Source organism: Diceros bicornis, chromosome 35 (assembly GCF_020826845.1).
Source record: "Diceros bicornis minor isolate mBicDic1 chromosome 35, mDicBic1.mat.cur, whole genome shotgun sequence".
Classification (NCBI taxonomy): domain Eukaryota; kingdom Metazoa; phylum Chordata; class Mammalia; order Perissodactyla; family Rhinocerotidae; genus Diceros; species Diceros bicornis.
This window is the reverse complement of record NC_080774.1, coordinates 10,347,203-10,362,470: the sequence shown is the minus strand read 5'-3', so window position 1 is coordinate 10,362,470 and position 15,268 is coordinate 10,347,203. Positions and strand designations below refer to the sequence as shown.

The 15,268-nt window shown below is 53.7% G+C and overlaps 1 protein-coding gene across 6 annotated transcripts in view; it reads left to right on the top strand.

The window, feature by feature from the left end:
• The window catches only part of HECTD4 (HECT domain E3 ubiquitin protein ligase 4), a 179,161-nt gene extending 166,654 nt beyond the window's left edge, over nucleotides 1-12,507 (top strand). For all 6 annotated transcript variants that reach the window (XM_058531453.1, XM_058531450.1, XM_058531452.1 and 3 more), the window contains 9 exons: nucleotides 767-913; nucleotides 1,866-1,985; nucleotides 2,731-2,886; nucleotides 4,591-4,694; nucleotides 4,965-5,186; nucleotides 7,514-7,680; nucleotides 8,032-8,227; nucleotides 8,814-9,036; nucleotides 10,119-12,507. In XM_058531453.1, the coding sequence (XP_058387436.1) occupies nucleotides 767-913; nucleotides 1,866-1,985; nucleotides 2,731-2,886; nucleotides 4,591-4,694; nucleotides 4,965-5,186; nucleotides 7,514-7,680; nucleotides 8,032-8,227; nucleotides 8,814-9,036; nucleotides 10,119-10,255 (1,472 nt within the window). In that variant the 3' untranslated portion in view covers nucleotides 10,256-12,507. The remainder of the gene's footprint in view (nucleotides 1-766; nucleotides 914-1,865; nucleotides 1,986-2,730; nucleotides 2,887-4,590; nucleotides 4,695-4,964; nucleotides 5,187-7,513; nucleotides 7,681-8,031; nucleotides 8,228-8,813; nucleotides 9,037-10,118) is intronic.
• The last annotated feature ends 2,761 nt before the right edge of the window (nucleotides 12,508-15,268 follow it).

Sequence of the window (15,268 nt, the reverse complement as noted above, 5' to 3'; positions counted from 1 at the left end):
AGCAACGTGTTTTTATTAAAAGCTAAGAATATACAAAAAAAATAATGCACACAAAAAATGGACATTGTCCGTAAATCCACCCCTGGAAAGGGGCCCATCATGACACGTTGGCAAATGGGCCCTGGGCTTGTGTCTCTGCCTGTCCGTGTGTCCACGGGCTGCTGCTCAGCCTGCTCACCCTCCCTCAGCCATGTGTCCCCCTGCCCTTGCTCTCCTCTGGCTACTGCAGAGGTCAGCGCGGGCAAGAAACTGTCCTGACGACATCAGTCCCTCCCAGCTGGAGAGGAGACAGATGTGAGGACAAACAGGTCAAAGTCAGTGTGCCAGTGTCACAATTTCCTGGATTTGATACGATGTCACACTGGGGGAAGCTGGGTGAAAGGTATGCAGGACTCGGCATTATTTGTCAATTTCCTGTAAGTCTGTGATTAGTTCAAAATTAAAAGTTAAAAATAATGCAGTATGCAGCCCTGGCATGGCCCCAAAGGTGGGCTGGGGGTACCCTTGGATTCCTTGAGAGCGAGGGCCCCCGCCTGGCCAGCCTGGGCCTCGCCCTCAGCACGGGCTCAGGCAGATTGGGGGCCCACTGGTGAGCAGCATCTCGGGGTCCCAGGGGTAAAATCCACTGCAGGAGCCTCCTGGTTCACTTGGAACGCCCCCCTCCCGGTGCCCTCCCCAGTGACAGGGGCCACCTGAGTTTGTTCACAAACAGAGTGTCAGCCTCCCTCGGCTGAGCCCCGGCCTGACTGCCGCTCGTGCCCTGCAGACGTGCCCATCGAGAGCCTGCGCCTGCGCTTCGCCCTGCTGCAGTCCCTGAACACCACGCTGGAGACCTTCTTCCTGCCCCTGGTGGAGCTGCGCCAGACGCCCATGTACACCCACGGCATCGCGGCCCTCCTGAAGGAGGCCAAGGGTGAGTGCCCACGCCCACCAGGGCGGAGCCCACGGGCGGTCTCCAGGCCACTGCCTGGCCCCAGGCTGCTGCCCAGGATGCCCCCATCTCACATGGACACGCAAGTCTCCTCCGGAGCAGCAGTTCCACCCGAGCAGTGACTGTAACTATCCTCTGAAAAAACTGAATTCACTAAAAATTGTCAAGTTATTTAGAAATATATAAAGTTAAAGCTCTGACTCACTATCTGCCCCCACATCCCTGTGTCCTAAAGATGACCATTGTTAACAGATGAGTATCTGTCCTTCCAGACTTTTCTATTCACACAAAAATAAATGCACATACACACAATTTTTTGTCTTTTTTTTTTAAATCAAAAATGGGTATTACATCATGCATTCTGTTCTGAACTCCGTTTCTATTTAAGAGTCTGCTGCAGGGCCGGCCCGGTGGCTTAGCGGTTAGGTGCGCACGCTCCGCTACTTGCGGGCCGGGTTCGGATCCCGGGCGCGCACCGACGCACCGCTTCTCCGGCCGTGCTGAGGCCGCGTCCCACATACAGCAACTAGAAGGATGTACAACTATCTACTGGGGCTTTGGGGAAAAAAAAAAAAAGGAGGAGGATTGGCAATAGATGTTAGCTCAGAGTCGGTCTTCCTCAGAAAAGGAGGAGGATTAGCATGGATGTTAGATCAGGGCTGATCCTCCTCATAAAAAAAAAAAAAAAAAAAGAGTCTGCTGCAGAGATCACAGTGTCGCACACTTGGAGCCACCGTGCCGTACAGCCCGTGGTGGGGCCCAAGGTTTGTCCGTAGCCTTTCGCTGTGACAGACACTTGGGTGGTTTTTAGTTTTTGCTGTGGCAAAGCCTCCGTGTCCTTATGTGTTTGGGTTTGTATTTCTGCAAGCTAGATGTCTCCTGGGCGTGACGAAGCAGCCTCATCCCAGCCTCTGTCCCACATTCTTCCCTTCAGGGCTGATCTTCTATGATACAAAGGTGACTGTCATGAATCGGGTGCTGAATGCCACCGTGCAGAGGACAGCTGACCACGCAGCACCTGAGATCACTTTGGACCCACTGGAAATTGTGGGAGGTAAGATTAGCTGCACAGACCGGAAAATGCAAAATAGCAGTGCTTAAACAAACGAGTTGCTTTATCACACAAAAAGAAGCCTCTGGAAGAAGGGAGTCCAGGGCCACTTTGGCAGTTCCTTATTTGTCTGGCTGCTTCTGCCATTCTGCTCTAGCGTCCCGGTGCGTGGCTTCCACCTTCAAGGTCACCTCCTGAGCTGCATTCCAGGCAGCAGAAGGAAGGGGGAGACATGGAAGGAGCTCGCCGCTCCGTGGAGCCAGCGCCTTGCTTTTACATTTCGTTGGAGAAGTCAGCACGTGGCCACACGTGACTGCAAGGGAGGCTGGGAAATGTAGACTTTGTTCTGGCTGGCCATGGACCTGCTAAAGTTGGGGTTCTGACCCCAAAGAAGAGAGGATAATGGATGTTGGGGAGGCAGCCAGGAGTCCCTGTCACAGCGTGTAGACAGACGGGCTAACATCGTGAAGGACACCAGCCCGAGGGCATGAGAGAAGAGCCAGTCGGAGGGATGAGGGGGCCCGCCACTGAGGGAACAGGGGAAGCGCGCTCCCCGGGGGAACCACACAGCTAAGGCGTGAAGATTCTGAGATGTTCCAAGAGCAGAGAGAAGGCGGCAAGGTGGCTGGACAAGGGGGCAGGGCGAGGTCCGAGAAGCGGGGGAAAGGCCTGGCAAGGCGTCTGTCCTGTGGTGGAAGGGCCGACACGGCCACTGGGAAGGCTCTTCTCAGCTCCTCTCTCTTTCCAGGGGAGATCAGAGCTTCTGAAAACTCCTACTTCTGCCAGGCGGCCAGGCAGCTGGCCTCAGTGCCATCCTCTCAGCTTTGTGTCAAACTAGCCAGTGGCGGAGACCCCACCTATGCCTTCAACATCCGCTTCACTGGGGAGGAGGTCCACGGCACCAGTAAGTGGCAGCCCCCTCCAGGCTCTCCGTCCAGCCAGTTCAGCGGGGAGGCTGTGTTTAGGATGTAAAAATTCCCCAGGTTATTTTTAGCCTAAACTGCCCAAGATTTCCCCCAGTAGCAAGAATGAAAGCCACATCCTTGTTACCCTGCTCTGTGGAAGGCAGGACTGTGCCCAGAGTGACCATCCCATCCAGGCTCTCCACACCCAGCCCCCACAGACCTGCCCCTGTCCCGGGGGGGAACTGGTGCCTGCCACTGGCCTGGGACTTGAGCCCAGCGCTGTCCAGACGTGGAGAGCGCTCCTCTCATGGGTGCTGGGGCACTCTTACTGCCGAGTGGGCCCGGGAGACGCCCTTAGTGCGAGTGGCCTTCTTCCCAGGAGGAGCCCCTGGCAGAGGGGCTGGCTGGGCTAAAAGCTCGTGTGTGCTCCTGAGAGGGCACTGGGAAGCCTTGATGAATAACATGGCACCTTGTGTCATTTCACTCTGTGGGGATGAGGAACAGCAGAAAAGGCTCCCTCATGGCCCTTTCAGTCATGTTAAGCCTGAGACGTTCAGGAAGTGTCTCCCACTTGGGATGGGAGAAGAAATGCAGTTCTCCTTCGGCGGGGCGCACTGGGAGGGAAAGGCTGTCCCTGGGGCAGCTCCATGTCCATTCCCACTCTGATCGTGGGGGCACTTGGTCCAGCAGCAGCCCCCCCCGACAGCCAGCACTGCGGCATCATTCTCTGGGCACACCTCCCAGGGTCTCTGACAACAGCTCCTGTTCACCGAGAGCTCAGAATGTGCCCGGCCCACGCTCAACGCCTCACACTCCTCGTAGCACCAAAACGTTGCAAGATACCAGCATCGTCCCCATTTACAGTGGGGAAGCTGGGACACCACCAACTCACGTAGCTTACCGAGGTCAGGCAGCTCGCTGGGGTTCAAACCCAGGTCTGTCCGATTCCAAGCACAGCCCTTGGCCTCGGCGGCTTCATCAGGCGGGCGTCTCCTGCTTCTCCGCGGAGGCTGAGCGAGGGCCAGGCCTGATGTCTGTCCCCATGCAGGCCCTCCACGTGGCTCTGACCAAGCAGTGTGCGTGCACGGCTGTCCTCAGAGCTTCCTGACCTTGGGGCGCTGACAGGGGCCACACAGGGAAGGGCAGAGGAGACCCGGCCCGGAGAGGGGTTTTGCACGAAAGCCAGAGGCGCGTTGGAACGGCAGCAGAGGAGAGGGATGACGGCGGTTACCCCTCGCGTGTCTCCACACGCTCGTCCATTCGCTGAACCACCCCTAAGCCCCTGGGCCTCGGAGGGAGGCGGCGCCTAGAAGAGCAGGTGGCCCTGCTCTCAGCACGGCCCGGGGAGGCAGACGTGGATCGGATAAGCCCGCACGTCAGTGTAAGCTCATGGTTATGAGAGGTGCCCCGCGTAGGGGTCTGCACTGATCTTGTTGAATCCTGGAGACTAGCCCGTGAGGCCGGTCCAGTACTGTCCCCATGTGAAGAATCGAGGGACTGAGGCTGGCTCGGAGGTGAGGGGATTTCCCAGGGTGGCATGGCAGGAGCTGACCCCAGGTCTCCCGGTCCTCAGGCGAGTTTCCTCTCCACTCTGCCGCGGCCAGTCGAGCTGGCCAGTGAGCCGACGTTCCGGGTGGGGCCAGGCCCGCGGGCAGGTAGGCCAGCGGAGTCCCGGTGCTGACGGGCCTCCATCTGTCCCGCAGGCGGCTCTTTCCGCCACTTCCTGTGGCAGGTGTGTAAGGAGCTGCAGAGCTCCTCGCTCTCCCTCCTCCTGCTGTGCCCCAGCTCGGCGGTCAACAAGAACAAGGTAAGGGCCTGAGACCTGGGTGCTGAGGCCCGCTGCCCCAGCCGTCCAGTGCCCGAGGGGCGGTGGCCTGGGGTCATGGGTGCGTGTCCTCCTCAGCTCTGCGCCCTCCTGGTCTGGGGAGACCGGCCTTTGCTGCACTGGCTGGGCAAGCTCTGGTGCGGGGGCATGACCTTGTGGGGCTTCCCTCCTGCCTGCCGTGGGCACGGTGGCCTGGGGCACAGGGAGGAGTAGAGGCGGAGCTCATCACCTCGCCTCGGCCTCCCCCTCCAGGGCAAGTACATCCTGACCCCCAGCCCCATCACCTACGGGGAGGAGCAGCTGCTGCACTTCCTGGGGCAGCTGCTGGGAATTGCGATTCGAGCAGACGTTCCTCTTCCCCTGGACCTCCTGCCCTCCTTCTGGAAGACGCTGGCTGGGGAGCCCCTGGACCCTGATCAAGACCTGCAGGAAGCAGACATCCTCACCTACAATTACGTCAAGAAATTCGAGAGTGTAAGTGAACTCTCGAGTGAACGTTCATTCCGGGGGCAGCGGGGTCCTGGAGCAGCGCCCCTGCTCCGCCTCCGGGGCCTGCTCTCTGCTCAGGCCCCCGTACCGTGGGAGACCCGAGCTCCCCAACCAAACACTGAGTGGAATTTCCCAGAGAACATTCGGCGGTGTAAACCATCTCTGCTGGTGAGGCTTGCTTCACGGGAGCACAAGCCTCTGGCTTCCCTCCCTGCTGACCGCAGCCGACTGCGGTGACCTGACCAGCCCTGCTGGGCCTCCTAAGGACAAGGGTGAAGGGTTCCTGGCAGTTGAAGGAACAGCGGTGTTGGGGTGGGAACTTAAAAGTGAAACCTTTTAAGAACTCTGCTTCAGAGCCTCAGGAGGAGCCCCGAAGGTCAACTCTTGGGGATCGCCTGAGATTGGTTGGGAATAGAGCTCTTTCTCCCTCTCCCTGTGCTTGGGGACACACAGCGACAGGGAGACCACAGCAGTGGCTGACCCTCCCTCTCCACACAGACCAGCCGCCCAGAGGGGGATGTGGTCAGTGCTCGAGCTGCCAGCTGGGCCTATGGGAGCTGCTCAGATCTGCCCATTGGCTCAACAATCGCTGAGGCCCGCCACGGCCAGGCTCTGGCTCACATCCCGTCCTCAGGGGGCTCCCAGGCTGCTCTTGGTTTATGTGAGGCCCCGTGCTCGAGGCCTATATTCGGAAGTCCTTACAGCAAGGCCTGGTGAGAGGTGAGGCCCAGAGAGGTGAGCTGGCCGGGAGCAGAGCCTCCACTGGAGCCCAGTCTGTTCAGCTGGGAAGACTGTGTTTTTCCACACCACATGCTCTCAGGTTAGAGACTGTCCCGGCAGAGTGTGGAGGTGGCTCTGATCCGGCCCTCCACCTTGAGGCCAGCCGCCTCTGCTCATAGGAGAGTGGACTTTGTGTCTGAGGCCTGGCCGAGGCTGCTCTCCACGGGGACCTCAGCTGAAAGAGGTGTCCGCTGAGTCTGCCTCCACTGGCATAAAACTCGGTGGGCCTGGTTGCCAGACTCTCCATGGTCGTCCCCTTAGCTACCACTTGAGGGCAGCCAGTGCAAGGGAGCAGCAAAGCCAAACCAGAGATGACGAGGAATTGTCTAAAGGGTCAGGGCAGGGCAGCCCCCATGGGCTGGGATTTGAGTGCCTTCCAGGCCCTGCTCTGAAAAGTCCTCCCAGGGCTGTGGGTGGCAGCAAGGGCCTGGGGCAGTCAGGTGATGTGAGGCAGTGTCCAGGCAGGGCTTCTGTCTGAAGGGGATGGACAGGGCCACCGAGGTGGGGCACAGGGGAGGGACATGAAGCAGGAAGCAATGCTCTGAACTTCTGTCAGGGGTGCCTGCAGCCTTCACCAGCCTTCACCAGCCTTCACCGTGGTGGGGAGGTTGCTGCTAAGGACACAGTCTAGGCTCGGACCCTAACTCCCATCTTCACCATCCCAGAGCTGCAGGCTTATTCTCCTCTGGGTCACATCCTGTTATCTCCTTGGTAACATCAGTGTCTTTTGGACCCTAATTTTGGTGTGCCAAATGGTGGAGGGGGTAGCCCATATATTTCCACAGATGGAATTAAGTCAGGACTCTCTGGTAGCAAGTGACAAAAATCGCAGCTCAAACCAGCTTATGAAAATTTTTTTAAAAAATTATTTGCTCTTAAAGCTAAAAGTGGGGCCAGCCCCGTGGCCTAGTGGTTAAGTTCAGCACGCTCTGCTTCAGCAGCCTGGATTCAGTTCCTGGGCATGAACCTACACCACTCGTCGGCGACCATGCTTTGGCAGCAACCTACATACAAAGTAGAGGAAAGATTGGCACAGACGTTAGCTCAGGGCAGATCTTCTTCAAGTGAAAAGAGGAAGACTGGCAATAGATGTTAGCTCAGGGTGAATCTTCCTCAGCAAAAAAAAAAAAAATAAACTGAAAGTACAGATATAGATTTGGCTTCAGGCAGGGCTGAATCCAGGTGCTCAAATGATGTCATCAATAATTGGTCTCAAGATGGCCCCCTGCAGTACAAGATGTACCATCTTACAGTCATGTCCACACCACCAAAAGAGGGCTCCTGCTTCCAAAAGGTACCAGGAAAAGCCCTTCAATTTGGGTCTCGTTAGCCAGGCCTGGCTCCCATGCCCAACCCTGAACTGATGACAAGCTCTGATTAGCCGGGTCTGTGCCTGTGCCCATCCGTAATAGCCAAGGGTGTCCCACCCAGACAGTGCCTGGTGTTTGCCCACGTAGAGACAGGGGTTCCATTTTCCAGGGGGCCTTGGGAGCGGGGCGGGCAGTTAGCCTCAGTCAGCCTCTGCCCTCCAGATCAACGACGAGACCGAGCTGGAGGCCCTGTGCGCTGAGATCGCCTCCCAGCACCTGGCCGCCGAGAGCCCTGACAGTCCCAACAAGCCGTGCTGCCGGTTCACCTACCTGACCATGACGGGCGAGGAGGTGGAGCTGTGCAGCCGCGGCCGGCACATCCCCGTGGCGTGAGTGCGCGCGCGGGGTGGGGCTCACCAAACTGGCCAGCCGGGCTGTGGCAGCGCCACCTGGACTTGGGCCACAGCGCGAGGGCCCGGGTCAGGTGACGGGTGGGTTTCACCAGTGGGACGGCGTGAGGCAGGACGCTGGACACCGGGAAAAGTGGTGGAATGCCTTCAGCAGGGGGACCTTGTTAGAAAACACGCAGAGGCAAGAGAGGGCTTCCCTGAGCTGCCGGGACGGGGCACTCCTGGGAACTAGCCTGGATCTCTGCCTGAGTGGATGTGGCCCCCAGACCCAGGAGCAGCCCCGTCAGCCTCCTCGGCTGCTCCCTCACCTGTGCCCCCTCGCCCCCGCAGATGGGAGAACAAGGACATCTACGCGGCTGCCATCCGGAGCCTGCGGCTGCGGGAGCTACAGAACGTCGAGTGCGTGACGGCGGTGCGGGCGGGCCTGGGCGCCATCATCCCCCTGCAGCTGCTCACCACGCTCAGCCCGCTGGAGATGGAGCTGCGGACCTGCGGCCTCCCCTACATCAACCTCGAGTTCCTGAAGGTCGGTGGCCCGGGGCCGGGCTGGGCTGGCAGGCAGTGCCAGCAGTGGCTTGTTAGAGTACTTCTGTGTCCCAGAACTCTTGTGCTCGTCCGCAGCTCACAGCCAGTAATCTGAAGCTAAGGTGAAGCCCCTTGCCCAAGGGCACACAGCCAGTAAGTGGCAGAGTCAGACCTCCCCCCCAGATCGCCTGCCTCCAGAGCCCATGTCTTAAGCCACCAGCCTGAGGTGAAGACCATTCTCGCCAGCTTCCTGCAGGATGGGCCCTGCATCCCAGGGTTGCTTCTTGCCAGCTGGGAGACCTTGCCCAAGTGACTTCACCTCTAGTGGGCACGGTGACAGGACCTGCCCAGTGGAGTCAGGAGGTGACATACATAGAGCCCCTGCGGCCAGGCCTGGTGCACAGGCCGCAGTCACATCAGCAGGCGCTGCTACAACGACCTTTGTGGTTACTGTCATCGTGGTAATCTCCCTGTGTCCTGTGGCCATCATTTGCCTGCTGCACCCTGCCCCGGATTGGACCCGGCCTGGGGAGGCCCTGGGTTAGCAGCGGCCCCCCAGCTCACTTCTGGGGACCTTTCTTCCCCAGGCTCACACCATGTACCAGGTGGGGCTGATGGAGACAGACCAGCACATCGAGTTCTTCTGGGGGGCGCTGGAGATGTTCGCCCAGGAGGAGCTGTGCAAGTTCATCAAGTTTGCCTGCAACCAGGAACGCATCCCGTTCACCTGCCCCTGCAAAGACGGGGGCCCCGACACAGCCCATGTGCCCCCGTACCCCATGAAGATCGCCCCCCCAGATGGCACAGCAGGTACTCCCTCCCTGCTCATGTTCAAGTGGGGGGACACAGGCCCTTCCCTCAGTTTGGAGCGGGGGCTGCTGGGTCCTGCATGGGGGAAGGAGAACAATGGACAGGACCCCAGACACCAAAGCTCAAGTGTAAGTGAGGGCAGGGCCCCTGGCGGGGGGTCACGTGCCTTCCAAGCCCGACCTTCACCAAGTGGCAGTACAGGCCCAATGTCAGCATATCTTATGAGGTTTTTTGTTTTTGTTTTTGTTTTTGCTGAGGAAGATTTGCCCTGAGCTAACGTCTGTTGCCAACCGTCCTCTTTTGGTATGTGAGCTGCCACCACAGCGTGGCCACTGGCAGACAAGTGGTATAGGTCTGCACCCAGGCACTGATCCCGGGCTGCTGAAGCAGAGTGCTCCCACCTTAACCACTGGACCACTGGGGCTGGCCCTCTTCTGATGTTTTAAAAAGCTAAAAGTCAGGGCCAGCCTGTTGGCATAGCAGTTAAGTCTATGCACTCTGCTTCAGTGGTCTGGGGTTTTTGGGTTCGGATCCCGGGCACAGACCTAAACCACTCATCAAGCCATGCTGTGGCGGCGTCCCACATACAAAATAGAGGAAGATGGGCACAGATGTTAGCTCAGCAACAATCTTCCTCAAGCAAAAAGAGGAAGATTGACAATGGATGTTAGCTCAGGGCTGATCTTCCTCACCAAAACAAACAAATAAATTAAATAAATAAATAAATAAAAAGCTAAAAATCCAGAAATGTTTTAATCTTCCCACTTTTAAATCAGAAAAGTAATTCAATTAAAAAATCAAAACAAAACTTGTCTGGCCAAACAAACTTGTCTGCAACAAGATTCCCTCCCAGGTCAGCAGTTTGGTGCCTGTGCTGTACAGCGGTTATGTTTCTGTCCTTTTCTCCTCCAGAATCTTCTCTTGCCCTACCCCAGGCTACTAGGCCATCATCCCCCTCCTGATGGGCCTCAGGGTTAGCTTGCAGCTGCCCAAAGAGGCAAACCTAGAGGCGGAGAGGCCAGCCAGGCCTCTCCGAGATCCTCGGCCAGCGCTCTAACGCTGGCCCGATGTTTTTCCTGTAGGTTCTCCAGACTCTCGCTACATCCGCGTGGAGACCTGCATGTTCATGATCAAGCTTCCCCAGTACTCCTCTCTGGAAATCATGCTGGAGAAACTTCGTTGTGCCATTCACTACCGTGAAGATCCCCTAAGTGGCTGAGGGGAGGGAGCCCCAGAGTTAGGCTGTCACCGAGGCACCACTCTGCCAGTTTGGGAAGCCTGCCGCTGCGGGCATGTCCCTCCGGGCCCTGCGTGAGGAGTTGGCGACGTTCTCCTTTTCCAAACTTTTGTCTGCATTCCAGGGCCTCCTGGAAGACTTCACCTTGTGTATGTGTGCGTTTTGTGATGGGTTGGTTCTCTTGCTGCCTGTCTGTGGTATGTTTGTAGGATAGTTTAGTTCTCAGACAGTTTGTGTCTCATTTGATCTTCCTGGACGTTGTCCTCCACAGCCACCGGATTCTGATGCCGTGTGGCCCCAGTTGGTTCCAGATCACGGAACCACCCAGCAGGAAGCTGGTGGTGAGATGCCCTTGGCCACACAGAGCGTCCTGTTCTTTCTGCAGAGCATCTCCGCAAACAAGCCGGTGGCCAGCCCTGCCCCTCCTGCCTCGAGCTGGAGTTTCTCCTGGACTCGGCTCCTGCAGGCCTCCTTCCATCTTGAAGTGGTTGGGCCAGTTACCCAGACGTGGGGGACACACACAGGGAGCTCTATGTGTTAATCTTCCGGCTTTAGAACCTTGTTGATGGTCTGGGTTTTTCTGAAGAAAAGCCCTCAGTGGTTCCCCTGTCCCTTCTCAGCCAGACACCCCTCTGCTCTGTCTCTTCTGGGCCCCTGGTCTGACAGTTTCCCACTGAGTGCTCCCTGGGAGCAGGAGACCAAAGGGTTCATTCCTGACCTTAGTTCTTGGAAGCAGGCCGGTGCCTCCCAGCTCCGGGAGCTGAGAGGACACACGGAGTGGGAGGGACGCTGCTTGAGTCGGGCCTTCTTCTGAGACCGGCTGGACAGGAAAGCACATGACTCAAGCCTGCCCCCTCTTGCACTCAGAAACAGCCCTTCCTCGCGGCAGTGTTTGTGACACGAGGAACAGAGGAAAGGGCCACACATCCACTTTAGAAAGAGCTGCCTGAGGTGCTCTGTTCAATTCGGGGTCTACGTCAGTGACTAAGACCTTCAAGTCCAGGTGGACACACCAGGGGCTCTTTCTGCCCCTCTGGCCAGGCCTGCCCAGCACCCTCCCCTTGCCGCCCCACGTAAGTGTGTGTGCCAGGGCTGAGCTGCTCCAGGCTCACCCCCTGCCCCAGTGCACTTGTGCCCCCAGTAGGTCTTTGTCCAATGGGACTTTGTTCGAGAGCAGCATATGCCATCTTGTTGGACAATGTCATTTTGGACCTTGCCAGTTCTCACAGAGTTGCATCACTGTATTTATTGTATAAGATTGTGAATACTGGGCGTTCTGAGTGAGTGCTATCTAGAAGGCTTTGGAGTGTGAATGCAGGTGAGAAGGAGGATGTGCTCCTCCTTTCTCTGCTGTGGCCCTGGCCTGTTGGAAAGATGTGTGGATTGTAGAGCTAGAGCCATTAGCATCCATCTCCTCCCTACTATCTTAGGAAATGTGTTAAGGACCATTACAGAAAAGCTTCCCCGACCTAAGGAAAAGGCAAACCTGGATTAATTGTTCCAGTTGCATCAGTTACATTTGATGCAGGATCAGTCATGTCTGGAGGTGAGTGCCTGCAAGCAGTTTCCCTGCTTGGAAGGAATTTGGTCGGTCGCTGCCTCCCGGGGGGGCCACAGCCTTCTTGACTAGGGGTCACACCAGGATGTAGTCCTGACACCAAGGATCCTCTTATTTCATTTCTGCATAACGAAAGAGCCTTTGGATTTATTAGAAGTGGTTTTTCCTCCCTGTATTTTTAAATTCTTGGTCCCCTCCGATCCTTCCCATCCCTTGAATGGACTCAGAATTCTGTCAGCTACCTCCCTAGGAGGGTTTTGGGAAGCTTCTGTTGGCCCATCACTTGATGAGATCATAGCTGTGAGTAAGATATCTGCTGCTAACACGACTGCTTCTCCCAGAGAGCACATTGAGGTCCAGACAGATCCAAACTTTGGCCCTAAAAAATGTGTGCTGTAAAGTTACTTGATGTATATTTATTATAATTATTTATGGTTGCTCATTTAACAAACTTTTCATTCAATTTGATGCTGTTTACACCATTGCTGTGTAAAGGAAGCTCACTACAGGAAAAAAGTCACACCAATAAATAACCTTCATCTAATTTTGATTTACCTTGAGAGTTGTGTGACCATCTGCTCTTGCTGAGAAGAGTCAAAGGCCGACATGCTTGCATGGCTCTGATACTTAAGTGCCGCCAAGTGGCTAGGAATTAAAGTGTTTCTAATTATCATGGTCTCTTTGCACTTGACGTGATTCTTACTCCATTATGCTCATAAACTACCCATTCCCCCCACTCGACCCCTTGCTTGTGAAAACCTATGGTTTTCATATGGAAAGTATGATTGAAGGGCTGGAAATCCAAGGTAAAAGCTTAACCGAACCCCGTATGTTCTGCCCACTTCTTCTCCTGAGCCAGTCTATGCTCTTGTGCCAATGTGAGGATTTTCCTCAAGTGGATTGTTGCCCTGGAAGAATCTGGGCCATTCTTAGACCATGTATCCTCCTTTGGGAGTGGGCAGTGGATTTAAAACTACTTTGTGCAAAAAGGAGATGCAGGGAAGAGGTGAAGACTTAGCTCAGCACTACTTTCCAAGATCGCTGCTCTGCCCTCTTCTCGCACAGCTGTCCTGGCCCAGGAGCCTGTGGTCTGTCCAGTCTCCTTGACTTGCTTATCACCTCCTCCTGCTCCACAAAGTCCTCACCCAGACCCACTTAACTCTCATTCTCTGGACTCCACCTATTTTGTACTTAATAAATGCCAGCTTTTAGTGGCAGTATCCTATGTATGTCTTGATTATAGGAAGAACAAGAACCCTCTCGGATGAGGTACAAGCAACTGTCTTTTCTTCTGTCTGTTGCTTCAGAGTGCTAGAAACACGGAGCAAAACCAACCACTCACAGCAAAGAGAAGACCTCTGTTAGACATGAGAAGCTAGGGAGTGAGATTCTTCAGCTCTCTGCCCAGTGAGCACAGCAAAGATTCTCCTGCTGTCCAGCCTGGCTGAGGCCATCTCCTTTTTTGAGAGTTGCCTCTTAAAAAAATAAGTATATTCATGCTGCCTCCAGGAAACACATCTCAGCTCTAAAGACAAACACAGGCTCAGAGTGAAAGGATGGAAGACAATACTCCAAGCTAATGGCAGAAAAAAAGAAAGCAGGTGTTGCCATACCTATATCAGACAAATTTGACTTCAAGATAAAACAGGTAATGAGAGACAAAGAGAGGCAGTATATGATGATGAAAGGGACACTCCACCAAGAAGACATGTCACTTATAAATATATATGCACCCAATACAGGAGCACCAAGGTACATAAAGCAACTATTAACAAACTTAAAAGGAGATATTAACAACAACACAATAGTAGTAGGGGATCTTAACACCCCACTCCCATCAATGGACAGGTCATCCGGACAGAAAATAAATAAGGAAGTAATGGACCTAAATGAAAAACTAGATGAGATGGACTTAATAGACATAGACAGAACACTCCATCCAAACACAGCAGATTACACATTCTTCTCAAGTGTGCATGGAACATTCTCAAGAATAGACCATATGTTGGGAAACAAAGCATGCTTGTATAAACTTAGGAAGATTGAAATCATAACAAGCATCTTTTCAGACTATAATGCCATGAAGTTAGAAATCAACTACAAGGAAAAAACCAGGAAAGTGACAAAGCTGTGGAGACTCAATAACATGCTACTAAACAACCAATGGATCATTGATGAAATTAAAGGAGAAATCAAAGCATATCGGGAGACAAATGAAAATACACTGTACCAACTCATATGGGATGCAGCAAAAGCAGTCCTGAGACGGAAACTCATAGTAATACAAGCCCACCTTAACAAACAAGAAAAAACCCAAATAAGCAACCTCAAACTACGCCTAACAGAATTAGAAAAAGAAAAAAAAAAACAAAGCCTAAAGTCAGCAGAAGGAGGTAAATAATAAAAATCAGAGCAGAAAAAAATGAAATTGAAATTAAAAAAACAGTAGAAAAGATCAATGAAACAAAGAAGTGGTTCTTTGAAAAGATAAACAAAATTGACAAACCCTTAGCCAGACTCACCAAGAAAAAAGAGAGAAGGCTCAAACAGAAGTGAAAAGGGAGAAATTCCAACAGATAGCACAGAAATACAAAAGACTATAAGAGAATACTATGAAAAACTATATGCCAACAAAGTGGAAAATCTAGAAGAAATGGATAAATTCCTAGACTCATACAACCTCCCAAAACTGAATCAAGAAGAAATAGAGAACCTGAATAGACCAATCACAAGTAAAGAGATTGAAACAGTAGTCAAAAACCTCCCAAAAAATAAAAGTCCGGGACCAGATGGCTTCTCTAGAGAATTTTACCAAACATTCAAAGAAGACTTAATACCTATCCTTCTCAAACTATTCCAAAAAGCAGAGGACGATGGAAAACTTCCCAACACATTCTGTGAGGCCAACATCACCCTGATACCAAAGCCTGGCAAAGACAATACTAAGAAGGAATACTACAGACCAATATCCCTGGTGAATATAGATGCAAAATCCTCAACAAAATATTGGCAAACTGAATACAGCAATACATTAAAAAGATCATACACCATGATCAAGTGGGATTTATACCAGGGACACAGGGATGGTTCAACATCCACAAATCAATCAATGTAATACACCACATTAACAAAACGAGGAATAAAAACCATATGATCATCTCAATGGATGCAGAGAAGGCTTTTGACAAGATCCAACATCAATTTATGATAAAAACTCTCAACAAAATGGGTATAGAAGGAAAGTACCTTAACGTAATAAAGGCCATATATGACAAACCCACAGCCAACATCGTACTCAATGGGGAAAAACTGAAAGCCATCCCTCTGAAAACAGGGACAAGACAAGGGTGCCCACTCTTGCCACTCTTATTCAACACAGTACTGGAGGTTCTGGCCAGAGCAATCAGGCAAGAAAAAGGAATAAAAGGAATCCAAAT